The 21,332-nt window shown below is 40.4% G+C and overlaps 1 protein-coding gene across 2 annotated transcripts in view; it reads left to right on the top strand.

The window, feature by feature from the left end:
- The first annotated feature begins 284 nt into the window (after window positions 1-284).
- Window positions 285-21,332, top strand: part of PLA2G12B (phospholipase A2 group XIIB) — a 33,684-nt gene continuing 12,636 nt past the window's right edge. For both annotated transcript variants that reach the window (XM_043981484.1, XM_043981483.1), the window contains exon 1: window positions 285-650. In XM_043981484.1, coding sequence (XP_043837419.1) covers window positions 440-650 — 211 coding nt within the window. In that variant the 5' untranslated portion in view covers window positions 285-439. The remainder of the gene's footprint in view (window positions 651-21,332) is intronic.

Below are 21,332 nucleotides of genomic sequence, written 5' to 3'. Positions count from 1 at the left end.
AGATGGCCAGATAGATTAGGGTCCGGAGCCCATGACCAGGGGAATGAATGTATGAAGTTATGGAGGCTAGTAAACTCCAGCATGTGACTGCTAGATGACCATACAGAGGGGATCCCATCGGAGGAGATCTGGCTCCAGCCCGCCCTCCCCAGCCCCTACATTTCAGAGATTGGTCAATACTCTACTTGTTTTGGAATCCAACTTAGAAGGGCCCTCCCATTACCTGACCTTTGTACTCTGTAATTGCCCTGATCTCAGGCCAGCTATCACAGTGGTGTTTAAAGTCCAGCTCACAGGGGAGCACCTAGGCTGAATGCTCTAGATAATCCCCTTTGGCAGCTTTTTTAGTATCAGCCAGGCTGGTGGTCGGGTACCTGGGCTTCCCAGCAGGCCAGCTGGGGTCTAGGAAGAGGACTTGTCTTCTTTACTTGGCTACAGGATGAAGCTGGTCATCAAAGCCCTCTTCTTGTGGCTGAGTCTAAGAGGCTGTGTGGGCCAGAGTGAGACAGACTCTGAAACGGGGGAGTCCTATTCTGACTGGGGTCTTCGGCACATCCGGGGCAGCTTTGAATCAGTCAACAGCTACTTCGACTCCTTTCTCGAGCTGCTAGGAGGGAAGAATGGGGTTTGCCAATATAGATGCAGATACGGTGAGTCTTTCGTCTTTCTGTGTCAATATCGACTTTGCGGCTATGGGGCTTGGGAACCACCTGCTTCTTGTAGAAGAAATTTGTCCCACAATTCCCATCTGTCATGGTCCTCCCTGCCCCCACCATCCCAATAGCTGCCAAAGAGCCTTCTCAACTTTTCATTGCTTTTGCAGGTTGCCTGGGCCGGGAGGGACCAGGACACAGGGAAAACTGGGGTAAGGGATAGGGTGGAGAGAAGGCAGAGGATGTCCTTCAAAGACCCAGGATGGGCGTGTATGTTGAAGGAAGAGGATGGGATCAAGAAGAGATGAAATATGCCTGAACATCTGGAGCAAATATTCCAAGTAACTGCCAGGTGGTGAAACGATCTCTGTAAGAAGCAGGCTATGGCGCTAGGGAGCTTTTGAACCTGTCATTCTATAATGGAATTATTTCACTCTGTCTTGGCTCCCACTTAATGTGAAGTAGGGGATGGAGTGCTAGACTTGCAGTCAGAGTGATTTGGATTCAAATCCTGCCTTCTTACACTTACTAGATACATGATCAAGGTAAAGTCATTGAAGTCATTTCTCTAAACCCTAGCAAAGACTCAAAAGTCCTGTGGAGGGAGTACTCACAGGTGGGAGTTCCCATATCCATGAAATCATGGGTCCTCGATACATCAACTAGAGTTTTCCATGAGTTATTGGTGGTTGAAAGGAGCCATGGAAACATCACTGGTGTCTTCTGATAGGTGGACCCTGAGTGGAACAGAAGTAAAGATCTGGAAGAGACCTGGGTTCAAATCACAGCAGTGACACTTAATGTTTAAATGACAGTGGGCTAGTCACTTTATCTTAGTGACATATATATGTATATGTGCATGTATATGTGTATATGTGTGTGTATACATACATATATATATATATATATATATATGACATTATGGTTAATTCTGTGCCCAAGATCTCAAGTAGCTGACAGCACAGCCCAATGCACAAGTTTTTCCCCAAAAATGCATGAAAAAAAGAATCATACAAACATAGATACATGGGGAAAATCAACCCAGGTAATCAGAATCCCCAAGGTTATATTGCTATGCCATAAAGAGCATTTGCTTGGTTCTCTTACTTTTCCCAGTGTGTGTGTGTGTGTGTGTGTGTGTGTGTGTGTGTGTGTGTGTGTGTGTATATGGAGCAGGGGCCCTGAAGTCAGGAGGACCTGAGTTCAAATCTCACCTCAGACAAAAACATACTCATTGTCTGAGTCAGAAGAGGTTGGGGAGGATGGTGGTGGGGCTGCCATCTAAGGCAGTCACTCAGTGGTACCATTCTTACCTCAAGGCATAGTAATCCTCAGTGTAATGGGGTCCCTCCACTGGAGGCTGTGCTCCAAGGCACAGCTGGGCATGCCAAGGAGAATCTCTTCTAATATATACCTGGTCCTCTGAGACATAATTACCGCTGACATTTTTATGGCACTTGTTAATGTTTGCAAAATACCTTTCACACGTTCATGATCTCATTTGAGCCTCATAACAACAGAGGTTTACACTGCAGTGATTATCCCCATTTTACAGGCTAGGAAACTGAGTTTCAGAGAGTTAACATGGCTTGTCCAGGGCAACACAGGTAGTAAATGTCCTGTGTGGGATGTGAACTCAGATCTTCCTGATCTCAGGTCTAGCCTTTTATTCACTGTCAGGCTGTATCAACTCCTAATTTCATGGGATTGGAGGATGGAGACTAAATATGGCAGGGGAAGAAACCTTTGAAACGCACACTTTAGCCCAAGGAAAAAGACCCAAGACTGGGTCAGTTCAGTGCACTAGAAATGTCCAAGGACTGTGTGTGTGTGTGTGTGTGTGTGTGTGTGTGTGTTTTAACTTCAGAGTCAAGGAAGGAACTTTCTTATAGGCTCCCCGAGAGAGAGAGAGAGAGAGAGAGAGAGAGAGAGAGAGAGAGAGAGAGAGAGAGAGAGAGAGAGAGAGAGAGAGAGAGAGAGAATGATGGCTGACAAGGCAGGGAAAGAACAAAATATTCCGTGGTCAACAATACTTTTTTCAGTGGTTGGGGGTGGAATGAAGGGGGGAGCTGTCCCTTCACCCTTAATTCTGTCGTCATTCTATAAGGTCTCTATAGACTTATCCATGTAAGGCTGATGAGAGGCTGCATTGGGGTAGGAGGTAAGCCAGCCTGGGAGCCCAGGAGACCTGGATTCAAATGCTGCTACTGACAGATAGTAGTTACTTATAATTATGGTAAGTTCCCTACACGCAAGGAAAGGGTTTCAAAGTCCCTCTCTCCTTTCCCCTCCTCCCCATGTTAGGCTAATAATTCAAAACTGGGCCATTTAAGTTTGATTCAAATTTAAAATAAAGTTCATTTTTTTGTTTGCTGGGGAGAAGATTCAGAGTAACAAGCATCACCCTTAGACCACTGTGATACCTGGATGGGAGTGAGGCACTGTGTTATAGTGGATAGGACGCTAGACTTGGAGTGGGAAAAGGGACCTGGATTCAAATTCCACCCCAGGTAATTGCTAGCAGTGCAACCCTGGGCAAGTCACTTCCCCTGAGTCTCAGTTTCCTCATCTGGAACATGGGGGCTATAATAATACTACTCATGAGAAGATTAAAGAAGATAAAGCCTGCAGTGCCCTTTGTAAATCCCAAAGTACTAGTTAAGTATCGGTGACTACTAGAAGTGGAGTTTGCTCATTTCTGTCACCTGAATCAACACAGGTGTTGTCTCCCCAGACAGCCTAAGAGATAAGGCTCCAGGTCTTAATAGACCTCCTTGGGGGAGGCAGTTCCTAGAATTTAAGAATTGCAGGACTTTTCCAGGAAAACAAGGCTGCTCCTGTCTTTGCCACCCCCAACCTCAGCAATCTTCAGTGTCAAAGCTCCCCAGCTGGGTAGGCTTGAGATTACAGGCTGTGGAAGAGAGTGGAGAGGCGATAAGAGGGAGCTAGTTGGAAAGTCAACAAAACCCCTGCTTCAAATGCAGGAATTTTTTCAAGGAGAGGGGCCCTGGGCCAAAGAGGAAAAGGGTTCTTAACCTGGATATCTCTGGAAACCGAAGAATCTGAGGACCTGGGGGATGATCTCAACTTGTTAGAAGCATCTTCTGAAATCATAATGGGAAACAAAAAAATTCTTTCAATATCCAAAAGTCTCTCCTTAGTCAGTCCTCCTGGGCTCTTAACAATCAGCCAGGACTTCTTTCTAGCTCAGTTTACTTTGCTGACCCAGCTTCTCAGCCACAGTATTCTTTCTCCCTTGAAAAAGTGACAATGATTAGATAAAGTAGATTAGAATCAGTTACTTCCAAACTGAACTTTATGGTTTTTTTTTCATTTTAAAAAAAGTTTTGACACCTTGTGCCTTTTAAAAATAGTTTAAAATTTTTATTTTTAAGTAACACATATATATTAAAATGACTACGTCTCTGACACTACCTTCCACCCTCACTGAGCAAATTTAAAACAAAGGTGCAAAAAGTCTGAAAAACGAAGCTCTCAAAAAATAACTGCATATCCCAGCAAAATAAATCCCCAGAATTAGTCATGTCTGAAAATGTATGGCTCATTCAGCATTTTAAGTTTGTTAATGTGAGTGGAATGTTTCATCCTTATTCTGGATTAATGGTTTATTGTTGCAACTGATCAGATTTCTAAAGGCTTTCAAAATTACTTTTCTCTCCAATGTTGTTATCAATGTATAAATTGTTTTCCTCTTTCTTTCCCCTTTGCATCAGTTCATAATGGGCTTTCCAGTTTCCTCAGAAATTGTCTTACTTGTCTTTAAAAATAATTTTTGGTTATTTTCTATTATTTTTACATTGCCTCCATTTCATTAATGTGGGCTCTCCCTCCAAGGAGGCAGATGACATCTCCTTCCCAATTGAATACGAATTCTTCACAAGTTTCTGTGGCTAAAAGACTTCATCACTCGATGGCCAACCTTGTAGTGATTCAATTCCATTCAATTCAACAAGTATTTATTAAGTATCTCCCTTATACCAAACTATGTGGTAGACTGAGGAGATAAAGGTAGAGAGAGAAAGCAGGTCATGACCTGAAGTAGATTACATTCTATTGGGAATAAATTACAGAATTTCTGGGAAGAGGAAGAGAACAGACAAGTGCTGCAATTAGTGCAGGAGATAGCATGGAAGGGAGCTAGGATCCCAGGAGTCTGTTGAAGGGACAGCCTATGCAATAGAGGTTGTTTCATTGGAGGAACAGCAAGGAAGTCAATTGGGTTACAGAGGATTTTTGGTTACTGGGTGAAGAGCCTCTTCAAATACTACTAGGCATGGTCTTCAGTTGATGGAATAGGTCATTTTTTGAAAACTTGGTAGGATCCAGCAGAACTCTTTGATGTTGTAACCATTGAGGACCCAAGGTCATTTCCACACGATGAGGAGATATTAAGGTCCCATGCAGTCTTCCATGTTATAGAGTCATAGAAACTGGTGGTGCAAACCAAACATTAGTGTGAGAGTTTGAGACAATTGAAAACTTCTTCCTGAAAAAAAATGGACTATATCTATAAAGTACTCCTGTTGCTTATATCCTCAATTTTTTTCCAGACAAGGATGCAAATGTAGCTCCCAGACTTCCATAACAGAATAACAACTCTGCTTTCCTTGTATCTGCTATCAAAAGCATACAGGTTTCCCTTTAGCCAGCAACATAGATGTCTGTCTTAGTTTAGAGGGTTTGCTTGTGAATGGACTGACATATAGCACTTACCAACAGCTTGCTTCAGATATTCGATGTTTGATGGTGATCATTTGTTTGTCTTTCTCCCAGTTCTGTCCCTGCATAAAGTCAGTTAGCACCCGCGCCAGGTTAACTCCGGCCCCTAAAAAAACCCACCTGCATTGAGGGACATGCTACCTTCTCACCTGTGAATATCATCATATCCTCTTGCCAATGAGAATTCTCCATTTGTACAGTGTTGTAGCTTCTGTAGAGATGTGGTTGTAGTTAGCATCCACTGTGTCTCTCAATGTCCTTTGTAAACAAGGACCTACTCGATCCATTCTCTTTAGAAAATTATTGAGATATTTTGTTTTGGAAGAGCAGTTGCCAACCTGCAGTGGTCCAGGGGGTTTTCTCACCAGGAATTCCCTATGACAATAAAATCATATATCCAGGACTCTCCATTCCCCACCCAAATCCCCACAAACTTTCATTTTTGTATAATCTACATTTCCCAGTATTCCTTTCCCTAAGGGACTTGACTAGAGTGTTAGCCTTTATAACAAAGTTTTTTTGCATTTTGGGGGGGGGCAGGGCAATGGGGGTTAAGTGACTTGCCCAGGGTCACACAGCTAGTAAGTGTCAAGTGTCTGAGGCTGGATTTGAACTCAGGTACTCCTGAATCCAGGGCCAGTGCTCTATCCACTGCGCCACCTAGCTGCCCCTTATAACAAAGTTTTTAAAGGAAGTGAAACAAGGGTCCAGCAAGACTGACTATCATCAATCAAGTCTGAAGCCTCTACCTCTACAAAGAAGACAGAGATGTGCATTTTCTCATCTCTCCTTTGGAGCCAGGCTTCGGCATTATAATTTCTTTAAAAAAATTTTTTCCTGTACTCTTATTTTTTTATTTTCAAAATTCTGAACTTAAATGCCAAAAAAAGCACTATCCACAAAAGGATTCTACATGAAACAATAAATACCTATTTCATACCATTTGCTTAAAAAACACAATAAATTCCCCAAGTTATTTTCAAAACTGTCCTATTTGTACTTTCTTATGAAATTTCTTCTCTTCTCATCTGCACATTAAAAAAAGTCAATAATTCTCCTTTTTTGGCATCACTTGCTAACTACCCTTCTCCTTTTAAATCCCCCATTTAAAAAAACACCATGTGTACCAATTAAGCATAGTTGAGCAAAATGAATCTCTTCTTTCTTCACTTTACTCTTTTGTTGTGATAGAACTGGGCAGTTTTAATTTGTGATTTCTTGAAATATAGGTTCTACACTTGTTAAAAAAACCAATGGTGGGGGCAGCTAGGTGCCCCAGTGGATAAATCACCAGCCCTGGATTCAGGAGGATCTGAGTTCAAATCTGACCTCAGACACTTGATACTTACTAGCTGTATGACCCTGGGCAAGTCACTTAACCCTCATTGCCCCCCCCCCAATATAAAAAACAATGTGGCTTTCAGGGAGTTTAATGACTTAAATGATTTCTTCTGACCTGTTTTTGTTGTTGTTCAGTTGTTTTCAGTCATGTCTGACTCTATGACCCCATTTGGGGTTTTCTTGGTAGAGATACTGGAGTGGCTTGCCATTTCCTTCTGCAGCTTATTTTACAGATGAGGAAACTGATGCAAACAGGGTTAAGTGGATTGCACAGGGTGACAGAGCTAGTAAGTTTCTGAAGCTGGATTTGAATTCAGGAAGACTAAGAATTGAAGTCCAGTTCTCTATCTATTGTGTCCCCTAGCTGTTTTACAGGTCAGTTATTTTTTATGTCAGGTATTTTACACTTCTATTTTGTTCAATCTTTTGACTTTGTTCTACTATTTCCTGTTGTCCCATAAAGTCATTGATTTCTGTTTCATCTATTCAAGTTTTCTGGGACTCCATTTCTTAGGTAAGATTTCCCACTTTCTCTTGTAATATATTTATTCTTTTTCCAATTTTTTACTCTAGAATTTTTAGTTCATTTAAAAAAATCTATTGTTTAATTTCTTCTAGGTAGTCATGTAGTCCTTGTAGAAAATCCATTATTTTCCTTTGTTTCTGATTATAGTTGTTATGCACTTACTTTCTCCTTCTGAGGTTAATTTTTGGCCACCTCTCTATTCTCAAGATTTTTTTTTCTGTACAGTAACTTCTAAGATTCTAGCCTGAAATGGGGCTTTGTCCAAGAGTCATGCTCTGTACACTGCTTGCCACCTATGTGACATTAGGTAGTATGGTCAGCTATGTTCAATCTCACTCTAGATTACCTGGGTTCTGACACTAATTTCTACCTCCTAGGATTAGGTTTCACTAAGTTTTTGAAGTTCAGGGAGATGGGTGTTCAGGGGCAACTAGGTGCCACAGTGGATAGAGCACTGGCCCTGAAGTTGGAAGCACCTGAGTTCAAATCTTACCTCAGATACCTACTAACTGTGTGACCTTGGGCCAGTCACTTAACCCCATTGTCTCAAACATCTGGGTCCATCTCCAGTTGTCCTAATGGATATCTTGCTACTAGTCCCAGATGGCTCTGGAGGAAAGAGTGAGGTTGGTGACCTTGCACAGCCCTCCCTCACTAAAATAAAATTCAGTGCAAGTCATGACATCACTCCGATATCACAGTCCTCTTGGAGAATGAAGGACAAACAACAGAAAAGAACAACAATGGTGTCTCAGGACAGAGTGTTGGGGACCTTGGATCCTCTGTACACCTTCACAGTTCTAATCTCAGCATTGCCTTCTTTCCTGGACTTATTTATTATTATTATTTTGCATGGCAATGAGGTTAAGTGTCTGTTAAGCGTCAAGTGTCTGAAGCAGGATTTGAACTCAGTTCCTCCTGAATCCAGGGCTGGTGCTTTATGCACTGTGCCACTTAGCTGCCCCCCTCACTTGGTTGGACTTCCAAGCCCCATCTCCATTTTGTAGGATTTAGACCATCCTAAAGCTTTCTGACCACTCTAGGACTTTTTCAGGGCATCCTTCCATTCTCTCTGCCTCTGGACACAGAGTGTTCCTGCCCTTGGTCACTGGAAGCCTGTGGGTTTGTTTGCCTATGCTGCCTCTTATTCTGCCCACCATCCTCTATTGCCTGTGGCTTCTGATTTATTTTTCATGCTGTTCTAAGGCAGAAGCAATCACTTACTAGAATTTCCTCACTGGACTTCTTCATCATTCTTCATTGTGGAGCAAATTTCAAGTTTTCGCTGGAGTAGGTTTGTGAAAGCCGGGTAGTCTACAGCCATCTTAACCTGAAGTCTTTGGTCCTTATAATTCTGCAGATTCCGTTTTTTTGTTTTGTTTTGTTTTGTTTTTGCTGGGCAATGAGGGTTAGGTGACTTGCCTAGGGACACACAGCTAGTAAGTGTTAAGTGTCTGAGGCTGGATTTGAACTCAGGTACTCCTGAATCCAGGGCCGGTGCTTTATCCACTGCGCCACCTAGCTGCCCCCTGCAGATTCTGTTTTAATTGTTTTGTTGTTGGTCTTTCCATTTGCATTGTTGTAGTTACCAAGTATATTGTTTTTCCTGGTTCTTTTTATACTTCGAATCATGTCTTCCAATTCTTCCCTGTATTCATCACCTTCATTTCTTACAGCATGGTGACATTCTATTACATTCACATGCTGCAGTTTACTCAGTCTATTCTTGCTTGAATTCAGTTCCAAGAAAATTCATTTCAGAAGGCCTGAGTTCCAGTCATGGTTGCCATTCACTTAACCTGTAAGACCTTGTGCAAGTCACTTGACTTTTTTTTTTTTTTGGTGAGGCAATTGGGGTTAAGTGACTTGCCTAGGGTCACACAGCTAGTAAGTATTAAGTGTCTGAGGCCAGATTTGAACTCAGGTCCTCCTGACTCCAGGGCCGGTGCTCTATCCACTGTGCCACCTAGCTGCCCCATACTTGACTTTTTAAAAGGCCTCAAAATGAAAGATCTGGATTCAATGAGATCTAAGGTACTTTCCAGCTCTCTATCTATAATGTCTCCATGATAAATATTTGCAAGCTTTCTCTTGTCAGAAAGCAAAAACTATGGAACTCAACCTTCCCTTTCTCTGACAGGTTTAGCTGTCAGAGAGCCAAGTGGATTATTGAAATGTTGCAACCTAATCAACCTCATTCCCTGAGAATATCTACTTTTGCTTCCTTCTAATGGCCTCTGGTCTGTTTTTATCTTTTAAGTGTCTTATCTTAAATATGTTTAAATATTCAATTTAATCTATAATTTGCTCCAACTCTTTTTGAAAATAAAATCCAACAGACATCTTGAAATTAACTGACCACTTCAAAACAACTTGAGAGGAACATGGACATTCAATGTATGTGGCCAGGGTCTCTGACACCCAGGCAGACACTGCAGTTATTTAAATAAATGGCCACACCTTGGGACTGGGAAATTAACAACTGCCCCTTGCCCTGGCAATAAACCCCAGCCGTCCTTGACAGTGACTGAACAGAGAGGTATGCAGAGAGAGAGAGAGAGGCAGGTGATAATAATAATAACTTACTTTATTATCAGGTTTTAAATTTTACAGACTAGGTTTGCCCCGAATGTTGCATTCTTGTAAAACCCTTGAAGAGATTTCTTGATTCCTTCACCTACAAGGCTCAAGGTTTGCCTCCATGCCTCCTCTGAATCTCTGCTTTCACCCCCAATTTCTCCCCTACTCTGTTCTCTCTGAAACACTTCACAGACTCTTTTTGGACATTTCTAAGCATTTTGTTTTTGTTTTTTTTCTTCTTGCTAATATAGAGGCAGTGTTGCCTAGTGGACAGAGGACTGAGCTGGAAGTGATGAAGAATAGACTCAGTCTCTATGTGCCCCAGGCTGGCTGGTGCAGTGAAAAAAAAATAGTAGCTTGGAGTTAGGAGACCTGGATTTAAACCCCAGCCCTCCTACTTGCTATCTACTTGCTAATGTTGGACCAGACCTCTAGGTCTGAGTTTCCTCATCTATAAAATGAGGTGATTGGAATAGGTGATCTCTAAGGACCCTTCCAGCTCGAAGATGATACCCAACAATCTAATGAATGACCCACATATGGGCTGCTATCCGCATTGTTGGAAGGACTTTCTACTAAACTCCCTTTTACTTAAACTGATCTTTAAATTCACAGATCTTTCCTGTATTCATGTTTTAGTAACTATAGGGAACTGGAGGATAGGATTAAACAAACAAACAAATGTCAGGGGAGAAATCTTTAAGAAATTCAGAACTCTTAAAAGGTAAAACTGGAGCAAGCATTATTTGTAGTGGGGGATAAGCTAGAAACTTTCCTAAAAAGATCAGGAGCAAAATGGGGACGCCCACTGTAACCTATATTATTCAATATTGTATTAGAAATGCTAGCAATAGAAAAAAGAGAAGAAAAAGAAATTGAAGGAATCAAAATAGGCAATGAGATAATAAAACTATCTGGTTTTTGCACATAATATTATGGTATACTTGGAAATTCCTAGATTCAACTAAAAAGTTAGTGGAAACAATAATTTTAGTAAGGTAATGGTATAAAATAAACCCATATGAATCATCAGCATTTCTACATCACACCAACAAACCCCAGCAAGAAGAGATAGTAAGAGATACCCATTTAAAATAACTGTAGACAGTATAAAATACCTGGAAGTATACCTATCAAAACAAACCCAGGAACTACATGAACATAATTATAAAACATTTTTATACAAATAAAATCAGATTTAAATAATTTGAGAAATATTGTTTATGGGTAGGAAGAGCCAATATAACAAAAATGACAATTTAACCTAATTTATTTATTTAATGCAATCCCAATTAAATGACCAAAAAACTATTTTACTGAGCTAGAAAAAAATAGCAAAATTCATTTGGAAAAACAAAAGGTCAAGAATATACAAGTAATTAATGAAAAATGTAAAGGAAGGAGGCTTAACAGTACCAGATCTTCTCCCCTGCCCCACAATTAATAATCAAATGAAAGGGTTGGGCTAAGTGTTCTCTAAGGTCCTTTCTATCTCTATCAACCAGTCAACAAGGGTTTCTTCTCTACCTCCCCCATCCTTACCCCCCCCCCATCCCCCAGGCAATTAGAGTTAAGTGACTTGACAGGGTCACACAGGTAATAAGTTTCTGAGACCAGATTTGAACTCCTATCCTCCGGACTCCAGGCCCAGTGCTTTATCTCCCTAACTGCAGTACCAGATTTTAAACTATATTATAAGGCAGTAATTATCAAAACTAATTGGTACTGGCTAAGAAATAGAAAGGTAGATCGGTGGAACAGAGCAGATATACAATACACAATAGCAAATGATTATAGTAATCTTGTGTTTGAGAAATGTAAAGAAAAGCCTTTGGGATAAGAATTCATGATTTGGTAAAAAAAAAAATTGTTGGGAAAGCCAGAAAGCAGAAATTGGGCATAGACCTATATCTTACACCATTTATCAAGATAAGGTCAAAATAAATGCATGACCTAGATATAAAGGGAGATATAAGAAAATTAGAAGAACATGGAATATATTGCCTATCAGATTTGAGGATAGAACAATTTATGAATAAATATGAGATAGAAAGCATTGTGAGGTATAAAATGGATAATTTTTATTACATCAAATTAAAAAGGGTTTATACAAATCAAATCAATGTAGCCAAGATTGGAAGGAAAATAGAAAACTGGGAGGACATTTTTATATACAGTTTCTCAGCCAAAGATCTCATGCCTCAAATATATAAAGAACTTTGTCAAATTTATAAGAATATGTCATTCCCCAATTGATAAACAGTCAAAGGATATGAACAGGCAGTTTTTTGATGAAGAAATCAAAACTAGATATAGTCATATGAAAAAATCCTCTAAATCACAATTGACTAGAGAAATGCAAATTAAAACAACTTTGAGGGGCAGTTAGGTGGCGAAGTGGATAGAGCACCGGCCCTGGAGTCAGGAGTACCTGAGTTCAAATCTGGCCTCAGACACTTAACACTTACTAGCTGTATGACCCTGGGCAAGTCACTTAACCCCAATTGCCTCACTAAAAAAAACCCAACCAAACAACAACAACAACAACAACAAAAAACAACTTTGAGATATCACCCTACTCCTTTCAGATTGGCTAAAATGTTGGAGGGGATATGGAAAAATTGGGACACTAATTCAATATTGGTAGAACTGTGAACTGATCCAACTATTTTGGAGAGCAATTTGGAATTATGCCCAAAGTGTTATAAAACTGTGTATATCCTTTGACCCAGAAATACCACTAGTAGGTCTGTTTTCCAATGTGATTAGGGAAAAAGGAAAAGAACTTATATGTTCTAAAATATTTATAGCAGCTCTCTAGGTGGTGGCAAAGAACTGGAAATTGTGGGGATCTCCCTCAATTTGAAAATGGATAAATAAGTTGTGGTATATAATTGTGATAGAATACTAGTAACACTGTAAGAAATGATGAGGTGGTTGACTTTTTTAAAATATGGAAAGACTTGCTTGAAATATTGAAGAATAAAATGAGCAGAACCAAGAGAACATTATACACAGTAACCACAATATTGTTTTAAGAACAACTTTGAAAGACGTTAGTCTTTCATTTTAAGTGTTATAAATACTCAAATCAGCTACAAAGGATTTATGAAGGAAGATGTTATCCACATGCAGAGAAAGTACTAACAAACAGAAGTATATATAGTATGGTTTTACATATTTGCACATATTTGAGTTTAATGGTAGCTATCTCTAGGATGGGATGGGGAGGGAGGGAGAAAAAAAAATGCACAGCAGAGAACAAAAGAAAACTTAGAAGGAAACACAGAAAAGCAGGGTAGCTTTGAAAATGATACATTGTATTTATTACATAGGTTTTTTAAAAAGTAAACAATATGAAATAGAAATTCATGGGTTTTTTTGAACCCTCTTTTGTGCTGTGTACATGGAAATGTTCTCTTTTGTACTTAAGGTCAAAATGAATGTTCTCCCTCAATTCTTATCTAGCTTTTAATTATTGAATGGGTGTTGCCTCAGACAGACTGAGACCTTAACTTTAAAAGGTCCATGGTCTCTTACTGCATCCTTGTCTTGGCCCATATCCTGCCACTGGACTCCGATGACCCTGGAGAAGAGAATGAAGCTGATGACTCTGTACACTTCCACCTCACTTAAATCCAATTCACTTGCCAGTCAAGAACCAGCCTCCTGATATCATTGGTCCTCTTTGAGAATGAAGGACAAATGACAATCAAAATGAATAAAATAAAATTTAAAAAGTAAGCCCTAACCCATGCCACACACATGGAACTGATACAGTGGACGGGGTCCTGGGTTTGGAGTTAGAGGGCCTCGATTCACATCCCAACTCTTCCATTTGCTGCGTGTGTGAGACCGTGGCCAAGTCACTTGCTGAGCCTTAGTTTTGTCATTTGTAAAATGAGGAGGTTGGACTAGAAGATCTCTAAGGTTCTTTTTAACTGTACATCTATGATGCTCCTACCCCTTCGTTTTTCTTCAAGGACATTTTTTTTTTTCATCTGGGTCTCAGGAGTCAATCCCTTCCAAGTTTTCTCTCTTTGTGTTCTTAGAACTTGGGAGCCTTGATTTCCCGATTCTCTTTGCTAAAGAAGCAGAAGGAAATCTCACCATACTCTGCTCACAACCTCCCCTTTTTCTACAGTGGAACCGCGACAATTTTCCATGAGATTATTTCCAATTTATCCTGTATATGTCTTATTTGCACATAATTGTTTGCATGTTGTCTCTGTCATTAGAATGTCTGTACCTTGAGGGCAGGAACTATTTAAAATTCCCCCCCCCTTTCTGTGTATCTCTGGTGCTTAGCACAGTGCCTGGCCCATAGTAGGCACTTAATATTAATCAGGTAATAGTGGAACTTCACACTGTGCAGAGAACTCCAGGAAGCTCATGAATGGCTCAGAGCGGGACCCCAACTTCTTTTCTCAACCTCAGCATTCTCCGGCTTCTCTAAGGAAAAGTCATCTGAGGGCAGGCAGGCAGCAAGCACTTAATAAGTGTTTACCATGTGTCAGGCACTGGGGATTTTAAAAAAATAGGTCCCTGCAACTATTCTCAACAACACAGTGATCCAAGACAATGCCAAAGAACTATTATTGAAACATACTATTCACCTCCAAAGAAAGAACTGATATTGATGGAACAGACCGAAGTATGCTGTTTTTCACTTTCTTTCATTTTTTCTTTTATTCACGTTTTCTTGTACAAAATGACTAATATGGTCATGTTTTACATAATCATACATGTATAACCCATATCTGATTGCTTGCCGCTTCAGGGAGCGGGGAGGGGAGGGAAGGAGGGATAAAAATTGGAATCCCAAACTAGAAATAAAAATGTTTATTATTTTTTAAAAAGGTCCCTGTCCTCAAGGAGCTCACATCCTAAGAGAGTCGATACTATGTAGAAATTATGTTTCTATAGTTAATCTGATATCATGCAGACTTTAATTTTTAAGCTATTAATTTATCTTCTGTTCTTTAGGTATAATGCACCTATTTTCACTTATACATAGTAGGACCACAATTGAAATTCTTTATTTTTGAAGGGGAGAGTCAGGGAACAAGCAAATAACTATCTCACAACAGTCCTACAATATGGGTGCTGTTATTATTCCCATTTTTACAGATGACATATCTGCACAGTGCCTGGTACGTAATAGGTGCTTAATAAATGTTTGTTGATTGATTGAGACGCAGAGAGGTTAAATGACTTTCCCAGTGTCACACAGCTTATATTTCTACATACAAGATATATTAAGTATAAAAAGGAGGTTATAACAGAGGAAGCAGTAGCAATAGAGGGGAACCAGGAAAGACTTCATTCCCTGATAGTGAAATGCACCATGTTGAGGTCTAGGAGATGCACCTCTGGGCTCTACTCCCAGTTCCATTTCTTCTTTACTATATAAAACAAATGTATCTTCTTTTTTTTTTTCCTTTGATTTTTTGTAGGGCAATGAGGGTTAAGTGACTTGCCCAGGGTCACACAGCTAGTTAAGTGTCAAGTGTCTGAGGCTGGATTTGAACTCAGGTCCTCCTGAATCCAAGGCCAGTGCTTTATCCACTGCACCACCTAGCTGCCCCACAAAAATATCTTCTTATAGAGCCTCCCAACTCCCTAGTCAGAAAAACAATGAGATGAGAGAGGAGATCTGCCCCCACAGAATTCATTGAGAGAAGAATCATGAACCTTCATGGTACGCTGCTGCAGAAAGAACTTTAGTGACCTGGTTAGAATGGGAGGATAAGAATCAATCAATTAAGCAGCAACTGCTTTGGCAGCAGTGTGTAGGAGAAAAGGGCAGCTCAGTGGCACAGTGGAGAGTTCCGGGTCTGGAGTCAGGATGACTTGTCTTCCTGAGTTTAAATCCAGACTCAGATGCTGACTAGCTTCATGACTCTGCACATGTCACTTCACCCTGTTTGCTTCAGTTTCTTCATCTGTTAAATGAGCTGGAGAATGAAATGACAAACTGCTCCAGCGTTTTTGCCAAGAAAACTCTAAATGGGGTCATGAATAGTCAGATACAACTAAATCGAAACAAGAAGTGTAGGATAGACTAGTATGGGGAGAGACGAGTCAGGGAGGACAATTAGGAGGTAACTGCAATAATCTAAATGAGATAGGATGAGTGCCTGAAATCAGGTAGTAACTTTGGAAATAGAGAGAATGGGTCAGATGCAAGAGCTGTTATAAAGGGGGAAATAACAAGATTATCAATGGAGGTGATATATGGGGTGAGGGAGAATGATGTGTCTAGGATCTGAGACACTGGAAGGATGATGGTGCTGCTGATAGAAATAGAAAAATTCGGAAGAAGGGAGGGTTTAGGGGAAAAGATAATCAATTCTGTTTGGGGCATTTTGAGTTTAAGATGTCTCTGGGACATCCAGTTTAAAATTCCCAATAGGAGTGCAAGATGGAAGTTCGGGGTGGGGGGGGCAGATCATAGGGCTGGCTAGACAGATGTGAGAGGCATCTGCATAGAGATGGCCATTAAAACCAGGAGAATTGACAAGGTTACCAAGAGAGAGACTATAAAGGGAAAAGAGAAGAGGGCCTAAAACAGACCCTTTGGGGGCACCTACTGCCCACTGGAGCCATGATTTAGATAACAAACTAGCCAAGGAGATTGAGCTGCATTCAGACAAGTAGGAGGCAAATCAGGAGAGTAGTATGGCAAAACCCCAGAGAGGACGGAGTATCCAGGAGGAGAGAGGGGTCAGAAGTGTCAAAAACAGCAGATAGAAGAAAGAAATGCCAAAAAGACTGATGACTTAGAAACCCATTGGTGATGTGGGGGAGCTAGAAACCTCCAGGGTAACACCCTCTGTGTGTAGCATGGAAGGGATGGTACGATGGCAACACAAAGACAGGAAGAAGGGTAGCAGCCAAAGAGAAGAAAGACTAGTCACATGGATATTGTCTAAGCCCCACAGGGAGCCTCTTTTTCCTCCTCCACCTGGAGACACATTCTCAGGCATCCAAAGTGAAATGAAGATTCTAGTACGTGTCAACAGATATACCCTATTCAAAGAGAACTGGATGAAGATGTTCGCACCTGTTTTAGTACACATGGGACTACAGGTAGTATTCTTCTTCTTCTTCATCATCATCATCGCTACCATTTATATAGTACCTTAAGGTTTACAAAATGTTTCACATATATTAATTCATTCGATCCTCACAAAAGCTCTGTTCAGGTAGGTGTTATGATTATCTCCATTTTTACAGATGAGGAAACAGACACAGAGAGGTTAAGTGACTTACCCAGGGTGACACAAGTAGAAAGTGCCTGAGCTAATATGGTAATGTTTGCACATGTATAACGTATATCTGATTGCTTACCACCTGGGGGAGGGATAGAGGGGAGGGGGGTGGGGGGAGGGGAGGGAGGGAAGGAGGGATAAAATTTGGAATTCAAAACTTTAAATAAAAATGTTTATTATTTGTTATTTTAAAAAATAAACATTTTTTATTTATAGTTTGGGGTTCCAATTGTTATCTATCTTTCTCTCCCTCCCCCCCAGGTGGCCAACAATCAGATGTGGATTATACATGTATGATCATGTGTATCACGATCATGTGATCATGTACAAGAAAACTTGATTAAAAGAAAAAAATGAAAGAAGGTGAAAGATAGCATGCTTTAGTCTGTTCCATCAATCAGTTCTTTCTTTGGAGGTGGATAGTATGTTTCATCAATAGTCCTTTGGGATTGTCTTGGATCATTGTATTGTTGAGAATAGTCAAGTCATTCACAGTTCTTCATAAACCAATATTACTGTCTCTGTGTACAGTGTTCTATTGGTTCTGCTCACTTCACAATACATCATTTCATACATGTCTTTCCAGGACTTTCTGAATTCATCCTGCTTGTCATTTCTTATATCACAACAATATTCCATCACCTTCATATTCCACAGTTTGTTTAGCCATTCTTCAATTAATGGGCATTCCTTTGATTTCCAAAAAATGTTTATTATTAAAAAAAGAAAGAAAGTGTCTGAGGCAGATCTCAAATTCAGGTCTTCCTAACTCTAAGGCCAGCTACCCAGCTTCCCCTTTGACTGAACTTAACAATAAATAAAAGTAGAAATCAGGACTCGTAAAGACACTAGGGATATAAACACTCTGACAAAAGCCAGTATTATTAAAGCTTTTATTCTCAGATTTCAAGTGGAGGATGCCCTTGGTTAGATAATCTTCCTAAAATCTTTACAGAAATGACAAATAAATGGAAAGAGGGAGGCAACCTCTTTAGGGCAACAGAAAAAAAATTGCTTGGAAAAGAAGAAAAAGTAAATTTGCCATAGAAAGTGTGACCAGACCCCGAGAGTTTTGGCTGACTTGAACATTGGTATCCTTGGTTTTTTTCAAAACAGTAAGATGGCCAAAACAGTCACCTGCCACATCATCCTTGGAAGTCCTCCATCCATGGGCTATGGTAGCGTTTGCTCTGTGGCTAGCAGAGCAGCCAATCAATCCTCATTTCAAGATCAGGGACTTTTTTTTTCAGCAACAAACATTTATTTTATTTTCCAGTTACATGTAAGGGTACTTTTCAACATTCATTTTCATAAAATTTAGAGTTCCAAATTTTTCTCCCTCCCTCCCTTTCCTCCCCCCTCCACAAGATTGCAACCAGGTTATATATGTACAATCCACAAGTGTTCTTTTTATCAGTTCTTTCTATGGGGGTGAAAGATCAGGGACTTTTTGTCCCTGAAAAAAGTTGGAGATGTGTTGTGTGCCAGGGCAGCAACAGTGCTGTAATCAGCCAAAGTTCCCTTTGCCATTCCTTTCTTTTCTTTTTTTTTGTGGGTCAATGAGGGTTAAGTGACTTGCCCAGGGTCACACAGCTGGTAAGTGTCAAGTGTCTGAGGCTGGATTTGAACTCAGGTCCTGCTGAATCCAGGGCTGGTGCTCTATCTCCTGCACCACCTAGCTGCCCCCTCCCTTTGCCATTCTTATCCAGAAATGGAAGGAAAATGATATTTCTATAAACCATTTCTATACTTAGTCTGATAACATGCAGACTTAGATATTTTTATATAAATAATAATTAAGCTATGAATTTATCTTCTATTCTTTAGGTATAATGTGCTTTTATTCACTTAAACAATAGGAAGCCCACAATTGGAATTCTTTAGTTTTTGAAGGGGAGAGGGAACAAGCATTTATTAAGTACCTGGTATGTGCCAGGCATGAGCATTTTACAAATATTATCTCATTTGATCTTCACAACAACCTCTGGAGGCAGGTGCTACTGTGATCCTCACTTTACAGTTGAGGAAACTGAAGTAGAAGTTAAGTGACTTAAACAGGGTCACACAGCTAGTAAGTGTCTGAGACTGGATTTGATCTCAAGTCTTGCTGATCCCAGCCCCAGCTCTCTCTCTACTTTACCACTTAACTGGGGTCAAGGAAATTGATCTTATTATGAGAACAGTTCTGATAAAATGAGTGCATTCCTTGCAATGCAGTTAAGACATTCCCAGAATTTTTTTTTTTAATAAGTAAGCGATGCTTCTTTAATACTAAGAGGGATAGATGTTATATATATATAGGCCATGGTGACTACTTTTTTGTGTTGTTGTTTTTTTTGTGGGGCAATGAGGATTAAGTGACTTGCCAAGGGTCACACAGCTAGCAAGTGTCAAGTGTCTGAGGCTGGATTTGAACTCAGGTCCTCCTAAATCCAGGGCCAGTGCTTTATCCACTGCACCATCTATCTGCCCCCATGACTACTTGTTTACTGAGTGTTTTACTTCCTTGCACTATGACTCATGAGAAATTAATTTCAGTACATAACCTATTTATAAAATAAAGAACAATTTACCTACCACAGTGATTGAGGAAAATGTTTTAGGCAGTTTTCAAATGCATTTTAAAAATGACCAATGCTGGATATTTTTTGTCGTTCAGTCATTTCTGACTCTTCATGACCCTATTTGGGGTTTTCTTGGCAGAGATACTGGAGTGGTTTTCCATCTCCTTCTCCAGCTCATTTTACAGATGAGGAAACTGAGGCATACAGGGTTAAGTGACTTGCCCAAGATCAAACAGCTAGTGAGTATCTGAGGCTGGATTTGAACTCAGGAAGATGAATCTTCCTGACTCCAGGTCCAATGCTCTATCCACTGTATCATCTTGCTACCTGCTGGATATTTTTTTTTTAAGTGAGGCAATTGGGGTTAAGTGACTTGCCCAGAGTCACACAGCTAGTAAGTATTAAGTGTCTGAGGCCGGATTTGAACTCAGGTACTCCTGACTCCAGGGCGGGTGCTCTATCCACTGCGCCACCTAGCTGCCCCTGGATATTTTGATTAAGCAATAAAATTAAACATAAAAAAGAACTAATTGGCAACTTTGGAGAGAGCAGATTTGTGAGAGTGATAAGGTTGGAAACCAGATTAGAGGGGATTGAGGAATGACTGAGAGGAGGTGGAGGCAGCAAAAGTAGCCTTTTTATCTCCAAGGAGTTTAAGAAAGAGGAGAGATAGAGGATGGTAGTTTGAGGGGATGACAGAGTCTGGTGAAGTCTTTTCTTTTTAAGGATGGCAGAGACAGGGATGTTTGAAGACAGCAGGGAAGGCATAACTAGATAGGGAGAGTTGAAGATTTGAGAGGGGGGATGCAACATGCCAGAAGAGGTGGGCAGGGATGGGATCAAGTGCACAAAGAGCCAGCCTTGGCAAGGAGAAGGGCCAACTCTTTGGCTAGGATGAGAGAAAAGAAGAGCGATGTCAAGGGGTTTGAGAGGAAGAGAAGGGGAGAAGGTCTGGAAGGATGTCAACTCTCACAGGTAGAGGAAGCAGGCATATCTTGAGAAGCTCATAGATTCAGACAAGCAGTAATATAAAACATGATGCAATGAAACGTCAATATCTCTCTTTGGTAGAATTCAATAGTAGATGAAGAGTAGCTTAGGAATCCAGCCATGGACCAGACAAAAGATGATAAGAAGATGGGGGAGGTTTCTATGGAGATTGATTTAAGGACATATGATCATCTCTCCTGGAGAAAAAAAAAAACACCATGGGGTGTGTGTGTGTGTGTGTGTGTGTGTGTGTATGTGCACATGCACATGTGTGCACACGTAATAGCTGTCTTCAAGCCTTGATTCTTCCCTTGGCCAAGCAACATGGACTGTAGTGAACTATGGACACCCCCTTACTCAATAAACTTCAGTGGCTCTCTATTATGCTCCATGAATTATATCAATGGTAGCACCAACTTCACTCTATTGAACAATGTGATAGATTATTAGGGAGGGAGATATGAATGCCTTACTTGAATATTTTAAGCCAAACCCAGATTATATCATAGAGGTGAGGTCAGGACCCAATTACCTGACTGCCCTCTCTCTTTGTTGTTCAGTATTTTCAGTTATGTCTGACTTTGTGACCCCATTTGGGGTTTTCTTGGCAGAGATACTAGAGTAGTTTGCCATTTCCTTCTCTAGATAATTTTACAGATAAGGA

Source organism: Dromiciops gliroides, chromosome 2 (assembly GCF_019393635.1).
Source record: "Dromiciops gliroides isolate mDroGli1 chromosome 2, mDroGli1.pri, whole genome shotgun sequence".
NCBI classification, from domain to species: Eukaryota; Metazoa; Chordata; class Mammalia; order Microbiotheria; family Microbiotheriidae; genus Dromiciops; species Dromiciops gliroides.
This window is presented reverse-complemented; position numbering and strand designations above follow the sequence as displayed.